General features: G+C 23.2%; 1 protein-coding gene across 3 annotated transcripts in view; it reads left to right on the top strand.

Moving 5' to 3' along the window:
- LOC114133059 (dual specificity calcium/calmodulin-dependent 3',5'-cyclic nucleotide phosphodiesterase 1C-like) overlaps positions 1-17,163 on the top strand; it is a 169,319-nt gene that overhangs the window by 120,810 nt on the left and 31,346 nt on the right. For 2 of the 3 annotated variants that reach the window (XM_027998679.2, XM_027998678.2), the window contains 3 exons: positions 2,207-2,381; positions 4,645-4,761; positions 11,516-11,650. In XM_027998679.2, the coding sequence (XP_027854480.2) occupies positions 2,207-2,381; positions 4,645-4,761; positions 11,516-11,650 (427 nt within the window). The remainder of the gene's footprint in view (positions 1-2,206; positions 2,382-4,644; positions 4,762-11,515; positions 11,651-17,163) is intronic. The other variant, XM_027998680.2, reaches the window with a different exon arrangement.

The raw sequence follows: 17,163 nt of genomic DNA, 5'->3' as shown, positions 1-17,163 counted from the left end.
TAACAAGGAAATCAAATTTTAATTTTACAAAATGTATGTAAAGGATAAATATTACATTGCTTTTTGGTATGCATTAACAGTATAAGTTCCAGGGATATAAGTCGATTAAATTTGTGTATACCATGTTAAGTCTTACATCAAAGAAAACTAGCTCAAAATTTCAAAATTCATTATTTCCAAAGTATTAAACCAATTACAATTTCATAAAATCCAATTAATATAATTACAATACCATATTAAATTATAATCTAATCATTTTGCTTATGTGAGATACAAATGAAAGACAATTTATAATTGACTGTAGTATACGTATTACTGCAAATGACAGGTAATAACCAAATAACATTGTAACAAACAAAAACAATTTTGGTATAATAATAGCAATGAGTAGTGTTATAACGAATTACTAGTATATTCGCGAGTGAGAGAGTTATTGAATTTAATGCTTATACTCAAAATTAGGATAAAAATATGCAAAACTCAAACTTAAGAATTTTCCAAAAATTATAGTGTATTGGTTTTATAGAAGTCTTGATTTTTACGAACAACATATAATGCGTACAATTAAAATCATAACAAAACCACTCGAATTTTGTTAACTTGGTACATTTTAAGTAGTGATTTTATATTTTACTAATAAAAAGTATTAGAATTTAATTTTTCATTGCTGATTATAAACATTAATAGACTTATAAATAGTTCAATACGATTTAGCATGAATAAATTAGGTATTGTTCAAAGTAACGATTTTAATCAAATAGATGAGTATTAAATGAGTATTACCTATATTAGATATTTATATAGAATGGATTTAAATTCACTTATAATAAAAATTTGATAAAAAAAACTTTTCAAATAGCTGAGTACAATAAAATTGTAGACACTTTGAGCACATTATCTAAGAATAATTTAAAATAATTTATGCTCACAATAGATCCGTCATTTCATGTGTTTTAAATCCCATTTAACTATTTAAGTATAGTTATATTCCATAAAATTTTAGATAAAAGTAATAAAACTATTCTCTCTAGGAAGTGCTTTGTCCTAAATAACTGACAATGAAGTAATACAACTTTCAGAGTTTTCAATATTAGTTTCAAAGCTAATTCAAATGTATTGCTTTTTTGATATTATATTCAAAACATCAGAAACTTGTAACACATTTTACTAAATCGTCTAAATCTGAGCATGATATAACGATTGATGTGCAAACTCTTTTGATGTGTAACAACAAACGAACGGTCATTTAGTTAACTGAAATAATTAATAATAATTATTAAGAAATATTGTGTTAATTAACTGCACAGATTGATTTTTCAGAAACTATAATAATACACACATTTTGATAAAATCAATAGGTACAGTAATAAATTATTCTTATCCAAAAAGATCGTTGCTAAAAAACAAAAATATTGTTTTGAAAATTATATGAACTGTTTATAATATGTAATTACTTTTTTGATTAAAAATGCATTATTTATTTGTTCCAATAATTTACTGAAGAAAATAATTATACAGTGAATACAACGCACATATGTGTTCCGCCATTAAACAACATAATATTCTACAAGTATAATATAAGCGTAACTGCGAAAAAAAGAAATATTCCAAAAAATATATAAGTTCATTTTGATTTTAAAATCATATTTTGTACATACAACTACATTATTAAACTAAAATTAATATTACATTTCTTATATTAGGTCAATAAAAACAAAAAATTCCAAATCTACTAATATTTTAATTTATAAATGTATATAAAATGCAGACGTTGTGCTAATAGAGGTTTTATGATAAAAAATATATATAATATATTATATTGATTTGTTTATTTTAAACAAATGCTTTAAAAAAAAAAAAAAAAAAACATATGTAAATTTAAAAATATTTTGTAATATAAAATTCATAAAATAATCAATTATAAAACTAGCAATTGAACATTTACCTAATATGAATTTCCTATTAATTTTTTTCAAAATGTTTGTAAACGAAATGTCTCCACTCAGAATAGTTTTGCGTAATAATTTAAAATCAAACATACCCGTCATTGGAACTTATGAAATGACTTACTAATGGCGACGTGTACTCGAAACCTTCTATATATAATTGAACGAGTTTCCTGTTTATTTATTTTATTTTTTTATATATTATAATATTATATTACAAATTTAAAAAACCTCATATATGTGTATTTATAAATTTACAGGACAAGGTGCATTGACAATTGTCCGCCGAAGTAGCCAGAAAAAAAGCACTTATTCGGAAGAATATAGTATGGCCTTGTCCAGAGAAAATGAATCAATGTTAGACGAAGTAGATCTCAGTCTCGAAGGAATGCCATCATTCGATTCATCAGAAGCTGTCGATAAGGCAGCACTCAGGTAATCATCAATTGAGGATTTTATTATTAATTTATCTATTTGTTACATTTCCTTGCGTTTTAGACATATCGTTAAAATAATATTTTGCAAGGACGAGGTAATAAATTACTGAACCAGAAGGCACTTTGTAGTAGTAAATTAATCATTATAACTTTAATTGTATAATAAAAAAAAAATTTTAATATATTTCCATTTGATGAAATTGGCAGCTTTGAAGAGTTACAATACTTACTATCAGCGTATTATGTATTTACTGGTGTTGCTTACTACATAATAAATAAGAAACAATTGTTCTGTTTGTATTTCAAAATTCCAAAACCACTTGTCTGTATATTAAGCTCTCAATATTATCTGTAATTATCGGCGTGTAAGATTATGTAATCTACGAAATAATTATGGCTTACAGGCTTATGAAATTAATTTGAGTACTCATAAATTTAATAATAAGTAAATCGGTTTAAACTTAAAAGATATTGTTAAGTATTTTATTTGTAATTTTAAGATATTGTATAATTACATTGTTAAAACCACACGAAACATAGTATTATGAGTTACTATTAATTCTTGTGCTGTGAAGTCGTGTACAATATAGTGTTCTGTAAAATTGTGTTCAGTGTTTAAATATTATATTAAAATCAAAGAGCAATATTTAAAATTTTAAAAAAAGTATACAAAAAAAAAATAATTAGTTTATGTTATATTATTAATTTATTACAACTATTATAAATAAGTATTATATGAATTAATTTACTATTGCAGCTTATTTTAACTAGACATATAGACAGAATAGTACCATAATGCTAATAGATATGTATTATAAATACCTAATGTATAATAATATATCTATAACTTTTTATTTTCTCAGATATTTTTTTTACATGATTTAAAACCATTACACTAAATAATTATTTAGAAAAAAATGTTTAATTGAGTCATTTAATAAAGTGAGAAACTAAGGACATTATAACTTTTAAAAATAGTCACTAATATACTGTTTTTTACTTAAAATTATGTAAGATAAAATATTTTCAAAAACATAAATACTTAATTTAAAAAAAAAATAGTATTTGTCTCTAAAATAATCAATTTGTATACACACATGAATCTTTAACCATACTTGCCATATTATAATTATTTTTTACAGAAATCGACGAATCTAGTTGCTAATTAGTAATTATTATTATTTTATTTGTATGACGTGTTCACGAAATTCAGGAATTATTTTTATTTCAACGTTATGGAAAAATTTTTAGTATAAAATATAAGATACAATATATTCTTACTAGAGTAAAAAATAAATTAATTATTATTAATACTTTCATACTTAAAGATCTTTTTGATATTAAAGAAATTATTTATAGACATGAAAACCATGATATCCAGGCTCTTAGATGCACTTTAAAAAAACAAAATTTTGTTTAAACTTCATTATCTGGCTTGATTTTTAAAACACATTTCAAGTGGTCCAATATTTAAGTGTTCTGTTATTCTATAAAATATCATATTATGTACTTCTTGACATTGGCATATTTATAGTTTTAAAGATATTTTTAAGTATTCTTATTTCTTGTTTTCTGAATTATGATATTGTATTTGATTAAATTACATATAATAATATGTACGTGTAAAATAAAATATATATTTTTTCAATATTATTTAAAATTATATATATTTTTTATTTTTTTATTTATTTATTTTATTATTACTGTAAAACTTTCTATCCATCACTAACATCCATTAACGTGATTTCTAACTGAAAATAAACGAGAAAAAGACCTTTTCATTCCCTAATCTAACCTTCGCCTACACAAAGAACACTTCAAACTATAAACTGACCATTAACTACGGTCTATGGGTAAAATCTACTTTTAACTCTAACCAAAATACCACAAAGAGTGGAGATATATTTTTGAATACATTATATACGAATATTTATAATAAACCTATATAAGTTCTTCTTTGCTATCAAAATGTATATTTTTCAACTATGTGAAATAATTTTTGATTAATAATTCATGAGCATCTATCTAATTACGAGAATAAAAATTGTATTTTGATATTTTATAAAATATTACATTATATTAAGTGTGGATATCATGATTTAATTAACCTAAACATTAAACTAACAAAATATAAAATATCTTAAAATAAAAAAACTGAAATAATTAAAATTTTTTTTTTTAAATACTTGTAACCTTGCATAAGTTGTGTCACTATATTTGTGTTAATACTTAATTTAAACACTACTGTATTCAAATTTTAGATTGCGTTGTCTATTGCGCCACTTGAGAAAAGGAGAGATATCGGCCGAAGTGTTGCACAAAAATTTATTTTTCGCTGCTAAAGTATTGGAATCAGCATTTATGGACGAAGAACAAATGTAAGAGCTTAATATTTATGCATATATGTGTGATGTAAAGTCGGCCACGAAAATTAACACTTTTTTAATCTGCATGTGCATGTTTGTGTAGGAGAACAAAATATGATAATCAAATCGATGGTAAGCTCAATATAAGTTATGCACCATCATTGAATTTATCAAATCATTTTTATTATAAAAATTAGAAAAGTTTCGTTTAATATTCACATAAGCTTTTTTTGCCGTTTTTCAGTTGTACTTGTTTCTTTTTTTTAGTTCATCAAGATGCTAACGGTTAGACAGTTGTACGACGTACCATATTAACAATTTACGCACGTCGTTTATGACATTTAACCATTGCTACACATCAAAACCACATTAAATAAACCAAATATTTTTATGATCAAATAATACATCTCATAAAATGCATCACAGACTAAACAAAATATTGTGCATGGTGAAATAACAAAAATTCATAATATGGCAATTTATCTTGAAAATTTTTTGAGCAATATAAAATCGCATAAGCATACACATATGCTAAAATATTAATCCAAAATACAATTTATAAAATATAAAACAATATTTCAAAAAGGATAAAAGTATACATTTATCACATTTATCACAAGCCATATTTATAAAATAAAATACACACGTTTTGTGTATATACAAATACATAATATATCTACATTTCCGTTAAAATAATATTTTAATATTTATTTATTCAATTAGTAATTAATTTATTAGTTTAATCAAGTGCATTATCTTCTAAAACACATAATTTATAATTATGCTTATGATATAATATTTTATGGATGTGTATCTATAAACTCTTTTCTAAATTTTACTCATTATCAATTATCAATTATTTTCATCATTTATTTATAGAATAATTTATTTTTTTTTACTAGTCTTGCTGATATTCTAAAACAATTTCCAGTCAATTCTTCTACACAAATAATAATTATCATCTAACATGCATAGTTTATATTAGATCTATTAGCTACACTCTGTTCCAAATAAGAAACGTATTTAGCAGCAGACTACTTCACAAGGACGTGGTCACTATACACTGTCGGCTTACAGATGGTTGACTTAGGATAGACAAATGGGTGTTGTCTGATAATCACTGACGAAAATTGGTCGCCACCGACTACGTTGCTTATTTTGAGCAGCGTATAATATTTAAGATAAAAACTTTTTAAAAATGTGGTTTTGATGAGTAGGCAACAGATAACTGTTTACGTGAATGTCATTTTTATGGACTAATAGTGCAGCGATCCTATGCTTTTCGCATGTTCCATTTTAGCTTAGCGCAGTAGCCAATTTACCGATCGTAAGGAGCAATTTCAATTTTCAATATGATATACAATAATTGAATTTTTTATTATATTTTCAATATAATATACAAATCTTATGCCGCAAACATTGTAGATAAAACATAGTGTCATAACTACTAATATGCAATTCAAAGCTTGATACAAAATAATTATTTTTTAAACAAAATAAATAATTCATTCTAATTAAATTTAACCAAGTTAAATTAGAGTTATTTTAAAATATAAATAAAATGTAGTTACTAAGTACACATTTTTAGAAAAGTATTAATCCAGTTTAGCTATAAGTTTTAAGTGACTTTTTTAATTATTCACCCTGATGTTTTAAACTAATTGCAAAATAGTTGATTATTTTATAGCTTAATAATAAGCAATGAGAAATTAGGTTTTTTTTAATTAGTTAACTATAATGACCATTTATGATAAAAAAAAACTTCCTACTAAAGCAATTTATGATTCTATGGTTTTTTATTTTAAAAATATATGCAAGTGAGTACCGCCCTGATATATGGTAGATGTTGATTGGGTCATTGTAATGGGTATGTTAAATTAGAATTTAGCATAATATTTTATAGTGTGAGTAAAACGATTCTGAACGGAGAAGGTTATCAGCCTATACCAATAATATACTTCATGTTATGTAATTTTTTTTTTATATATTACTATTAGGTGAAGTAGTTTATTTTACTATTAGTAATACAGTAGGTTTAATTATTTTTTTTTTTTTTTGTAAAAAACATTGCATTTGATAATATAATTATGTTTATAAAATATAAAAATACGAGTATATAAAAGTTACATGTCTCCTTAAATAATATTTTCAAATTAAAACAAAATTATAAATATCGTTATTCATAAATAATTTAAATATCATGCAACTTCATCCAAATTTGAAATTAAAATATCTATAAAAAAATATACTTATGTACTTTTTAGACTTTTGGTTTTAGTATAAAATATTTATAAGGAACATTATTTTAAATTTTTAATCCTTAATTATAAAAATTCCATATTTTATAAATTTTTAACTATAAATTAATTTGCAAATTATTATGATTTTAATTAACTCATAATATTTATAAATCTTCTATATATTTTAATTACTTTTATATATCTATAAGAAAAACTTAATGGGATCTTGTTTTATGTATTAAAGTTTTTTTTATCCAGTAAAAAAAAAAATTATCGACGTTTAAAGAAACAAAAAAAAACATTTAAAATTTCAAAGTTGTTAAGAACCTTTAAAATTTTATCAAGAATAGAAAAAAAAGCATATTAGCATTTACTAAAAACTTCAACTATCTTCTTTTCTACTTTTTAGTTAAATTTTTTATTATTTTGAAGAATACTGGGAATTTTTAATTTTGCCATTTTGAAAGAAAAACTATACCTTATTTTATATCTGTTGCCGCCTTCAAATTTTTAAATGAATTCATTGTATACTGAGTGATTCATTTATTGAACAATACTCATTATTTCAAACTCTAATAACTTTTATGAAAAAAAAATAAAAATGTTTTACTTAATTTCCAGTTAAAACAAAACACAACATTATTTTAATATTTATGTCATTACAGTTTCAAAAGTTGTTTTTCTTTTTTGAATGACAGCTTACAACAATTAAAATTTGGACGAGTAGTTTATGAGTTATAACTTATAAGTATTTAAAACTTAGGTACGTAAAACAGTTGGCTAATATTTTATGAGATATTGCGATACATCTCCACTCCGCTTATATAACATTTAAATACTTACAACTCATTAACTCCTTTTCCGATTTTTATGTATCGAAATACTCCAAAAAATATTCTGCTTCAAGTTATTAAACTAAAAATATATATTGTCATTCAAAAAAGTAAAAATCTTATTTTTAATTATAATATTGTTTTATTTTAACTAAAAATTATAAATAAAAAATATTTTCAAAAACATTAATAGATTTTGAAATATTTAGTATTATTTTATAAAAAAAAAATTGCTCTGTACCTACATCCTACATACATCATTACAAAATCAATAAATTGTTCACTGTACATAGATTCTAAAAGGCTTTTTAACGTAATCATTTGGTACTTCCTATACATTTAGTTAATAAATAATTTGTTCTTTTTTTAATACACTTAAATACATTTTAAAATTAACTTAAACTAGTAAGTTAAAATCATTTATAACTTGAAATAACTTAATGTTAACTCGAATACTTTTTGAGATGAATTTTCTAAACTGATAAAGTTAAATTTCATTTAAAATATTATCAAATCACTTAAAAACTGTTAAAACTTCTCAGATTAGGTTAGGTGATAGTTATTTACGTTTTACAATAATATTACGTCAATATTCAGTACGCACGACATGCGTGTAGCAATATTACATATCCAGTGCGCCGTATTCATTTCGAAACAATACAAAATTATTTATTGATTAATCAAAACGACAACTAAATAATATATAAATAATAAAACTAAAATATTATCGTTAATTCGTTTTCACATTAAAAAATTGTAATATTATATAGAAAAGGCATATTATTTCTCATTTTTATACCGAAGATCTTTTTAAAAACCTCGTCGTTTCCTTCATTTTGAACTGTTTCAGTGTTCAGAAGTACCTACAGTTCTTATGATTCTATTAAATTTCAAATTTAAACATGTGAAATATAATTTTTTATAATTTAATCATTGTTCTGTTGTAATCTTCTATAAACCTGCCGACAAAACGACACTTTTATTAGATGATTTTCTTTTGATATCCCATTTTAATAATATTATAAATAAATCCTATCTCTTTTTTAAAATATATTTTTATCCGTGTTAAATGATTTATTTTTAAGGATCAAAAAAATAAGTAAGAACCTTCATATAAAATATGTACTTGAAAACTTTATCTAAATTTGTCTATTCTCTTACTTTTTTCACACCACAACTCACTTAAATTTCCAAACGTTTTTTTTTCACTCAAATTCATATCACTTAAATTTCGATTAACTTTAAAACATTCAATGAAATAACTTAAATAAACTGATTATTGTAAACAATAATTTTCATTTCAAAATAAAGGTAAAACATTTGTTTTAATAATAAAATTGTATTCGTCATATTTTCTTATTTTTTAATTTATCAACTTTAGTAGATTCAACAATTCTTTTAACCATTAAAACTTTAAAATAATTTACGTAATATTGTCTTTTAGGTCATTTTATTGGTTTAAAATTTAAATTATACTTTGATCAGTATTAGTTGAAAATATTTATAAATATGATCTATATAATATAATATGTACATAAATATTTTAGTTTTTATTCTACGACATAATATTTCATAAGTTATTAACAAATAAATTAAATAATTATCTGATCCTTCCACTAGAATAAACCTAATTTTTTAAAACGAAAACGATATTTCAATAATTTTCAATTAATGTTTAATATTTATTTTTACACGATAATTTTCTGTCTAATTTAACATAATAACGTTTAGTTTTAATGTTTACATAATTTCCAATAAATAATTCTAATTTTAAAATATTATCAATAATTGTGATTATATTAAATTTTAGTTTTGTAGTTTTTAAATTAATCTAATACTATTTTTATTATAATAACAACTTGTTATAAATGCTGTAATAATAATCGTAAATTTGTTTATGTATAAATTTGTTTAATCATTTTCTTAAGCTAAAAGATATTATGGTTAGATGAATAATTAAAATGGTGTGCATTACAATAGTGACCATTTATTTCTGTAGACAATTTAGAGATGTATACGGGCAATCTAATTAAATATTTTTTTATTATTTTAGTAATTTTCATCCATCTAATTTTATATCCTGCTCTATGTTTCTGAATATTGCTTCCGTTCTCGAATCGCCTGACAAGAATTCTAAAATGCTCACTCATTATTTTAGTCACTATTATTGTTGTTTGTTTCGTCTCTTAACTCCATTTTTTATAATGGCGTCTTTAAATTTTTGGCTACACCCGAGTGTAACTGTTTGTCATTGTCAACAATTAATAAAAAAAATTATTTTATTCAGTCCCTGATATTGTAGACTGCCAAATAGTTTTTTAAATATGCATTACTAAACTCAAATGAGGTTTTTATACGATAATTTATATTTCACAGCACAACCAAATAATGAATTATCATACTTTAACACCGCAATCAAATAGTAATTAATGAACGAAAATAACAAAATTGTTAGACGTTAAGTGTCAATAACAAATCTTTTATTTTCAAATGCAGTCGAGACTAAAAACATTATTATTATCATTATTATTATTATTATTACATAATATATATTTCAACGTGTTGTTTGGTAACGAAAATTGAACGCATCCCATTACTAAACATTACACTAAGTAGTTGTCGCACGTGTGATCTGTCCGAAAAACCTGATTATATCAACGTCCTTAGTGCGTGTAAATAGTATTATTCACAGACTTTTTCAACGTTGTCATTATTACATTTCCATAGACTACTTCACCCAAATATGCCGATTTTGTATCATATCCGTACATTTCAAGATTGTTCAACAGCCCATGTTTGGTCGTAAATCTTAACCTATCCTTATTTTAAGTCTTCCTTAATACCATTAATAAATATCAGCATCGTTAATATTTGTTATAAGAAAATTTAGATTTAAAAAAATACAGAAATGTCATTTAAATTTAATACATGGATATCGGATGTACAAATTAAATGACTAATCTTTTCAATTTATTAACTCGGTTGTTATAAAAATCAATAAATTATATTCAAACCAACAAAAATGAAATAATGTATAATTTAAACTTGTACGAATAATAACTAGGTAATAGAAAATAAAAATAAAGTATAATAATAATATTATTATGAAACTAAATATTCAATGTTTAATTACTTGAAATAAAACAATTTTTAATGTTTTACAGAATATATAAACGGTACGTCAAACTATTGAGTCCATGTTGAAATATAGTCACTCAATTATTTTTTTTTTTGTATTTAGTACTATAAAATTCACTGTGAAAAAAAGTACATAGTTCATTACAATTAATACTTCATTGTGAACATTTAATTTAATTTAATACAAATAAAAAAGTTTTAAAGTATAATCAAGGAAATTAAAATATACAAACAAACGAAGAGTAATCGCATATATTATAATATTATATATTATATAATACTGAATTTACTGATCTTTAGGTAATTGAAAATTAACAAAACAAAAATAATTATTTTTTTTTTTTTTAGAAATGTATAGAATAAAAGATTATACCTGACCTTAAGCAATTTATTTCCACATTCTATTTGAAACAAAATATTTGCTAATCATAATTGAAATCGCTCTTCCGAAATTACACGATCTTATTATATAGTTCTGAATAAAATCTAATAATATTATCATGAATGTACTATTTTTGTGTGTTTGTTATTTTTGTTTATTATCGCAACCATCAGTAATTGCGATTTGAAAAATAGTCAAGAGGAAATGGAGGAAATTTCAAAATCACCAGTACCGTCAACTTCATCGGCCGCAGCAATTACTTCACCAGTTATCCGACAAAAACGACTCCGTGCACCCATATGGGCAAGGTTGTTAAACATTATTGTCACTATTAGTCACTATTTGCCTTAAACGTTTTGTGTGGCTTTTACTAGATGTATTTCATACGTGCATGTAAATCGACGTTTTTTTTTAAATGCCGTTTTCAATTCGTCAGCATTAGGAGGTACTTTGATGTCCGCATATGATTTGTATTGTAGCCTTAAATGACTTTGAAATGTACATACATAATATTGTATTATATTTTTTGTTTATAAAATACTTATTTACCAATACGTACATTAATCTCAATTTAAGAAGATTATTATGATTTTTGATTCATGGTTCTAAGCATAGGTAATATCAGAACAATTAACAAATTTTATAATGCATTTAAAGTTATTGAGTATACAAATCTTATGTTGCAATACATAGCATGATACGTAAGTGTGAAACAGTTATGGCTTTGTAAACTAGTTTAGCTTGTTTTGAACAATATAGTTCTTCACTCATAACGATGAATGTTTATTAAATGACATGATTTTCTCGACAAAAGTTATTTTGAAAAATGATTTTAATTACCTACAATCTGAGTTTAAAATATTATTCTTCATTCAGCAAAATGTTATGAATATTCCATTAAAACTTACAAATTTTTAAGAGCATGAATTTGATAATCATTATTTAAAATCTATTTTAAACATATCATAAATAGTGATTGTTTTTGAAATAATTTTGGTTCTATCAAATGGAATCGCGTGTTTTAAATTAGAACATTTTAAGACAGTTTTAAAATTGTTTTTCCTTATTTGAATATTATTTTATTTAAGAATCATATTATATTAATATAAAAAATAGTTTAGACAGGAGACTGGTGTTAAATTTAACCATTTTTTAACTTATTTTATTAAGTTTGATTTCAAAAATAATTAATTTTTAGCAATAAGTAACTTTACTATTTTTTTTTTTATAAACATAACCTTAGAATATTAAATTTCGATAGGTTAGGTTTCGTTTCAATAACATTATAAATAACTAATGAAAAACAAGTGTATACTATTTTAATTTTCCATTAAATTATTAAGGAAAACATAAACAAAAGTGGCAAAAATAACCTAGACTATTAGTTTCGAAAATTAAATATACACTGAAATGTATATATTTTTATTATATACGTAAATCAGTCAAAATTTTGTAATTAACTAATCAACTCAAAAATATCACATACAAGTAATCCGATCCACGTCCATATAACATTGTTATTCTTATAAAACAAAATTATTAGCACCAGTTTATGTTTGAACCACAACCGAATAACACTTGGCTAGTGTTATTATTAAGTCTTGGAGTTTTCTTCCGATAGAAGTGGCAACCTACGAGTCATATCATCTTAGTTGGTAATATGACTTTCTCATATTTTCATTATATTTATAGTATTTCATAATATAAGTTAATAAAAAATAACGATAATTTATTGTGAGTGATTCTAACATAACCGTCTTAAATAAATCATACTGAACATTAGTATAGTCTAAGTAACTTACCAAACTAATAAACTATACACACTCAAATCACAAAATAAATAATAGGTATACTAAAAGAACACACTAACTTGACTACTTTAACTTCTTTCACATGACTTATTTTTAAAAATTACGTGACTGTTGTTACATGTTTAACTATAGTACAAAACAACCGACATACAAAATAATTTGTTCCACATTATAACTATACTATTATAAATATTTTCAAAATATACACAAAATTCTTTTAATATGTGAATGTATTTAAAAATTGCACCCGATAACTTAAATTAAAAAAAAAAAAAAAACAACAATAATAGTTCCACTATTTTCGGCCATGGGTATAATCGAATACCACTCTTTACCGCTCTTGATTAAACCCAAAAATTATACTACCAAAGTAATTGAAACCCGATAGAAAAACATTTACCTATTGTGTTTCCAACAATCATCAAGCTTAAGTTAAATAATTTCAATTTTATAAATTCCAATACCTTTTAACAAATAACAAGCTTTTGTAGACAACTATATTTTAAAAATTATTATGATATATTTAAATCTATTCGAATCGATCATCGTTTCGTTCGAATAATTTTTTTTATAAATGATGACACAGTAACTTTCTTTCTCGATCGCGATACCTATATTCCTTATTCCTTTCTTCAGAAATCTAAACAATACCGTATTTCTTTTCGAGAATATGAATATCTCAATCCCCTTATAATGGAACGAAATACAATAACAGCAATGCATAATCAATAATCAATAAATACATAGTGCAAGACAATATTCACAGATATACCTATGTAAATAAATAATAAAGAATTTAATGTCGAATTCCGAACGAATCTGTACCGCTTTCGTATGGGCTATTCTACCATACCTATCCATCATTCAAATAAAGATTTAAAAAAATAATAATATTCAAACTTATACTTAGATAGTATTCTAATAATATTGTTTTTGCAACATATTTAAATATTTTATCATGTACGCACAGTATTTAAAATTATATTCTTAAATCATAATACAATAATATTCGTAGAGCATTTAATATTCTTTTTAATAAAATTGTATTTTATTAATTTTTGTTATTTAAAAAATAAGTTAAATTTGAATAATGTCCATTGATTAATTTACAATAAACACGTCATTTTTTAAAATAATATATTAAGTATGGTTTTGTTTTCAATTGAACTATAATATTATGATGTACCATTAAAAAAAAAAATCAGATTAAACTTTATTTAAAAATTACGTACGTCAACTCGTAAAAATAGTTTAATATTAATAATAATATCAGAATTGTTTTAAAAGAAAAATCGTACCAACCGTTTTCAAGAAGTTCAATATAGGTAATATTCTAAATGTATGCGTGCGTGTCATGAAAATGTGTGCGTAATAAGTGATGATTAGTGTATAATATTACTGTAAAAGGAAAAGCGGGTCTAGACACACGCACATGTCGATAACGGGCTACAGAAATATTAAATATTTTGTTATTTTCTTTATGAAAAAAAAAATATATCAATATTTTACTAATTGTCTTAACACTTTTAACTTTAAAGTAGCTATACAATTTTAATAAACATTTGAATTCGTCATAAGTTTACTTTTAATCAACTTTCTTAAATATTAAATAAATTATATGCGTGCAGTGTTATGAAAATAAAAGAATTCTCAATATTCAAAATATAATTTTTTAAAGTTTTAGAGTTTAATTTTAAAAAGGAGGAAAAATCATTTTCAAGTAATCTTTCTAGAAAATTTTTTGAAGTTTAACTAGTATTTTTAGAACACTAACAAAATCGGTACAGTCGGCATAAAGTTGACCTATTTTCATAGAAAACGGCCAAAATCAAATATTTTTTGTGTTAACAATAACTTTTATACTATACATCAGGGTTTAAGTCTTACAATTTTAATAACCAAATATAAGAACATAAATTAAAATGAATAATACATTTTATGAAATATGATACTTAAACTAAAATAATAATCATGTCTAAATTTGTATGATTATAAAAATTCACACTTCTAATAATTTTCGAGTAAAAAATTAAAAATTAAAGCTTTATCGAATATGATTATATTTAAATTACCAAATTTAAAACGAACCAAATACTACGTTTTATAATTAATCAATTAATAGAGGACATAAAAATATTTTAGTAATACTATTTATATAATAAGTTCAAATCGTAACTCTAAACACTTTTGAATAGTATTTTACCTATGCATGTTGATACTCCATAAAAAAAATCGACAAAAGTGGCTTAAAATAAACGTTCACTCTATAATATTGTGTTATTCGAGTCAATCTCATGAAAAACTCAATTAACTGTTAGCACCTGACGCATCAGTAAAATATACTCGTTTAACATTTGCTCAATTAAAATATATACTCAAACACTAAAAAATAAAACAATCATGAATTACGTAAGAATATCAATAGCAATAATTTAGTTTCTTAAGATTGGTAGTTCGAGTATAAGGTCCAATTCAAACGTAACATAAAAATTCGCATAAAAAAGTTCTCCAATTTAATTTTTCCATTTACGATTTTTTCAATTTTACAATTGATTTTCATTAATCTGGCCAAATATGTTGAATATGTTGATATGTTTCAAGCTTCTCAAAAACACTCGAAAACATATTTTTATATTCCGTAATATAATTTAATGTAAATTTTTTAACATAATATTGTACATTTTAAATATATTACTTAGAATTACTTAAAAAAAAAAAAACATGAAAACATACTTTAATTCAACTTAAAATTTACCCAAAAATTATACCTATCTAATTTATTTTTAGCGTTTCATTCCAAATATAATATAAATATGTGACTACCGATAATTAAAATAGTAATTTAATTTAAACATGTTGTGTATAAAATAAATTAACTGTATGACACTAAAACTAATAATAACTAACAAAATCATTATTATTCTAAACCATAATAAAACAAATTGACTTGAATTGTTTATAAAATCAGATAATGGCGGCGTTTAAATTCAATATTGCACTACACGTCTATACCTTTAATATTCTTGCCCTAGATTATTACCCACGCGTGAATAATGTTAGGTTTTTTTATGCGCAAATAATCAATATTCAAATAAAACTCCAATATAGAACATTTTTAGGTAGGTGCATGCAGTATTGGGAAAATCTATAAAAATTAAATGCTAGTGATTATTTTTTTTACTTTATACAAATTTCGTTTTACGATTTTTATACGTTTATCTATAATTATAACCTAACCCAACAGTTTTAATGTAATTTTTTTCCCTGTCTATATAGCATAGCTCATTTCAATTTTTTTTTTCATCATTACACAATTCATAAAAATACAATTTTATTTATTTTATTTTATTTTTATCCAAAAATAAAAATAAAACCGATTTGATAATATTTATATGAGTAATTTAAATTATATTTTGGCGATTCACGGTGGTTAACATGATTCACGTGCAATTAAGCGTTAAACATCATATCCTAACAATGCACATTTGCAAAGTTTATCACAAGAAGATAAATATTATTATGATAACGTGTTCGACAATCAGAAAAAACCGTAACTACTTAATCATTTTCTTTCGGACATCCCCCTTGACAATGCCATTAGACATTCGGACATACATATAATCAAGCTGTCAGAGTATAAAATATGATGGCTATAATCAAATGCAACAAGTGTAGGTTAAAGTGTATTTGACATTAAATCTTTAAACGTAAAAACTACACAAAATACATATTTATATATTTAATATGTTTTGAACGACACAATTGAAAAAAAAAAACGGAAAAGTCGGCTCTGTTGTATAGCAGGTGTTGAGTTCACCCTCTAGTTAGTTAGTTATTGGAAGTATCACTATAAATGGTATGTACAATTAAAAATAAATGATAAATGATTATAATACGAATAACTATTCTGAGCAGAGACGATTATGTCAGCATTTCATTTCTAAGGATAGATATTTTACAATATATTTGTTTTACTGTATAAGTAACAAGATGGGTTGAGCTGAAAAAAT

The sequence above is a fragment of the Aphis gossypii genome, chromosome X, assembly GCF_020184175.1.
Source record: "Aphis gossypii isolate Hap1 chromosome X, ASM2018417v2, whole genome shotgun sequence".
Classification (NCBI taxonomy): Eukaryota; Metazoa; Arthropoda; class Insecta; order Hemiptera; family Aphididae; genus Aphis; species Aphis gossypii.
Note: the sequence above shows the minus strand (reverse complement) of the source record. Positions and strands in the feature narration are given on the sequence as shown.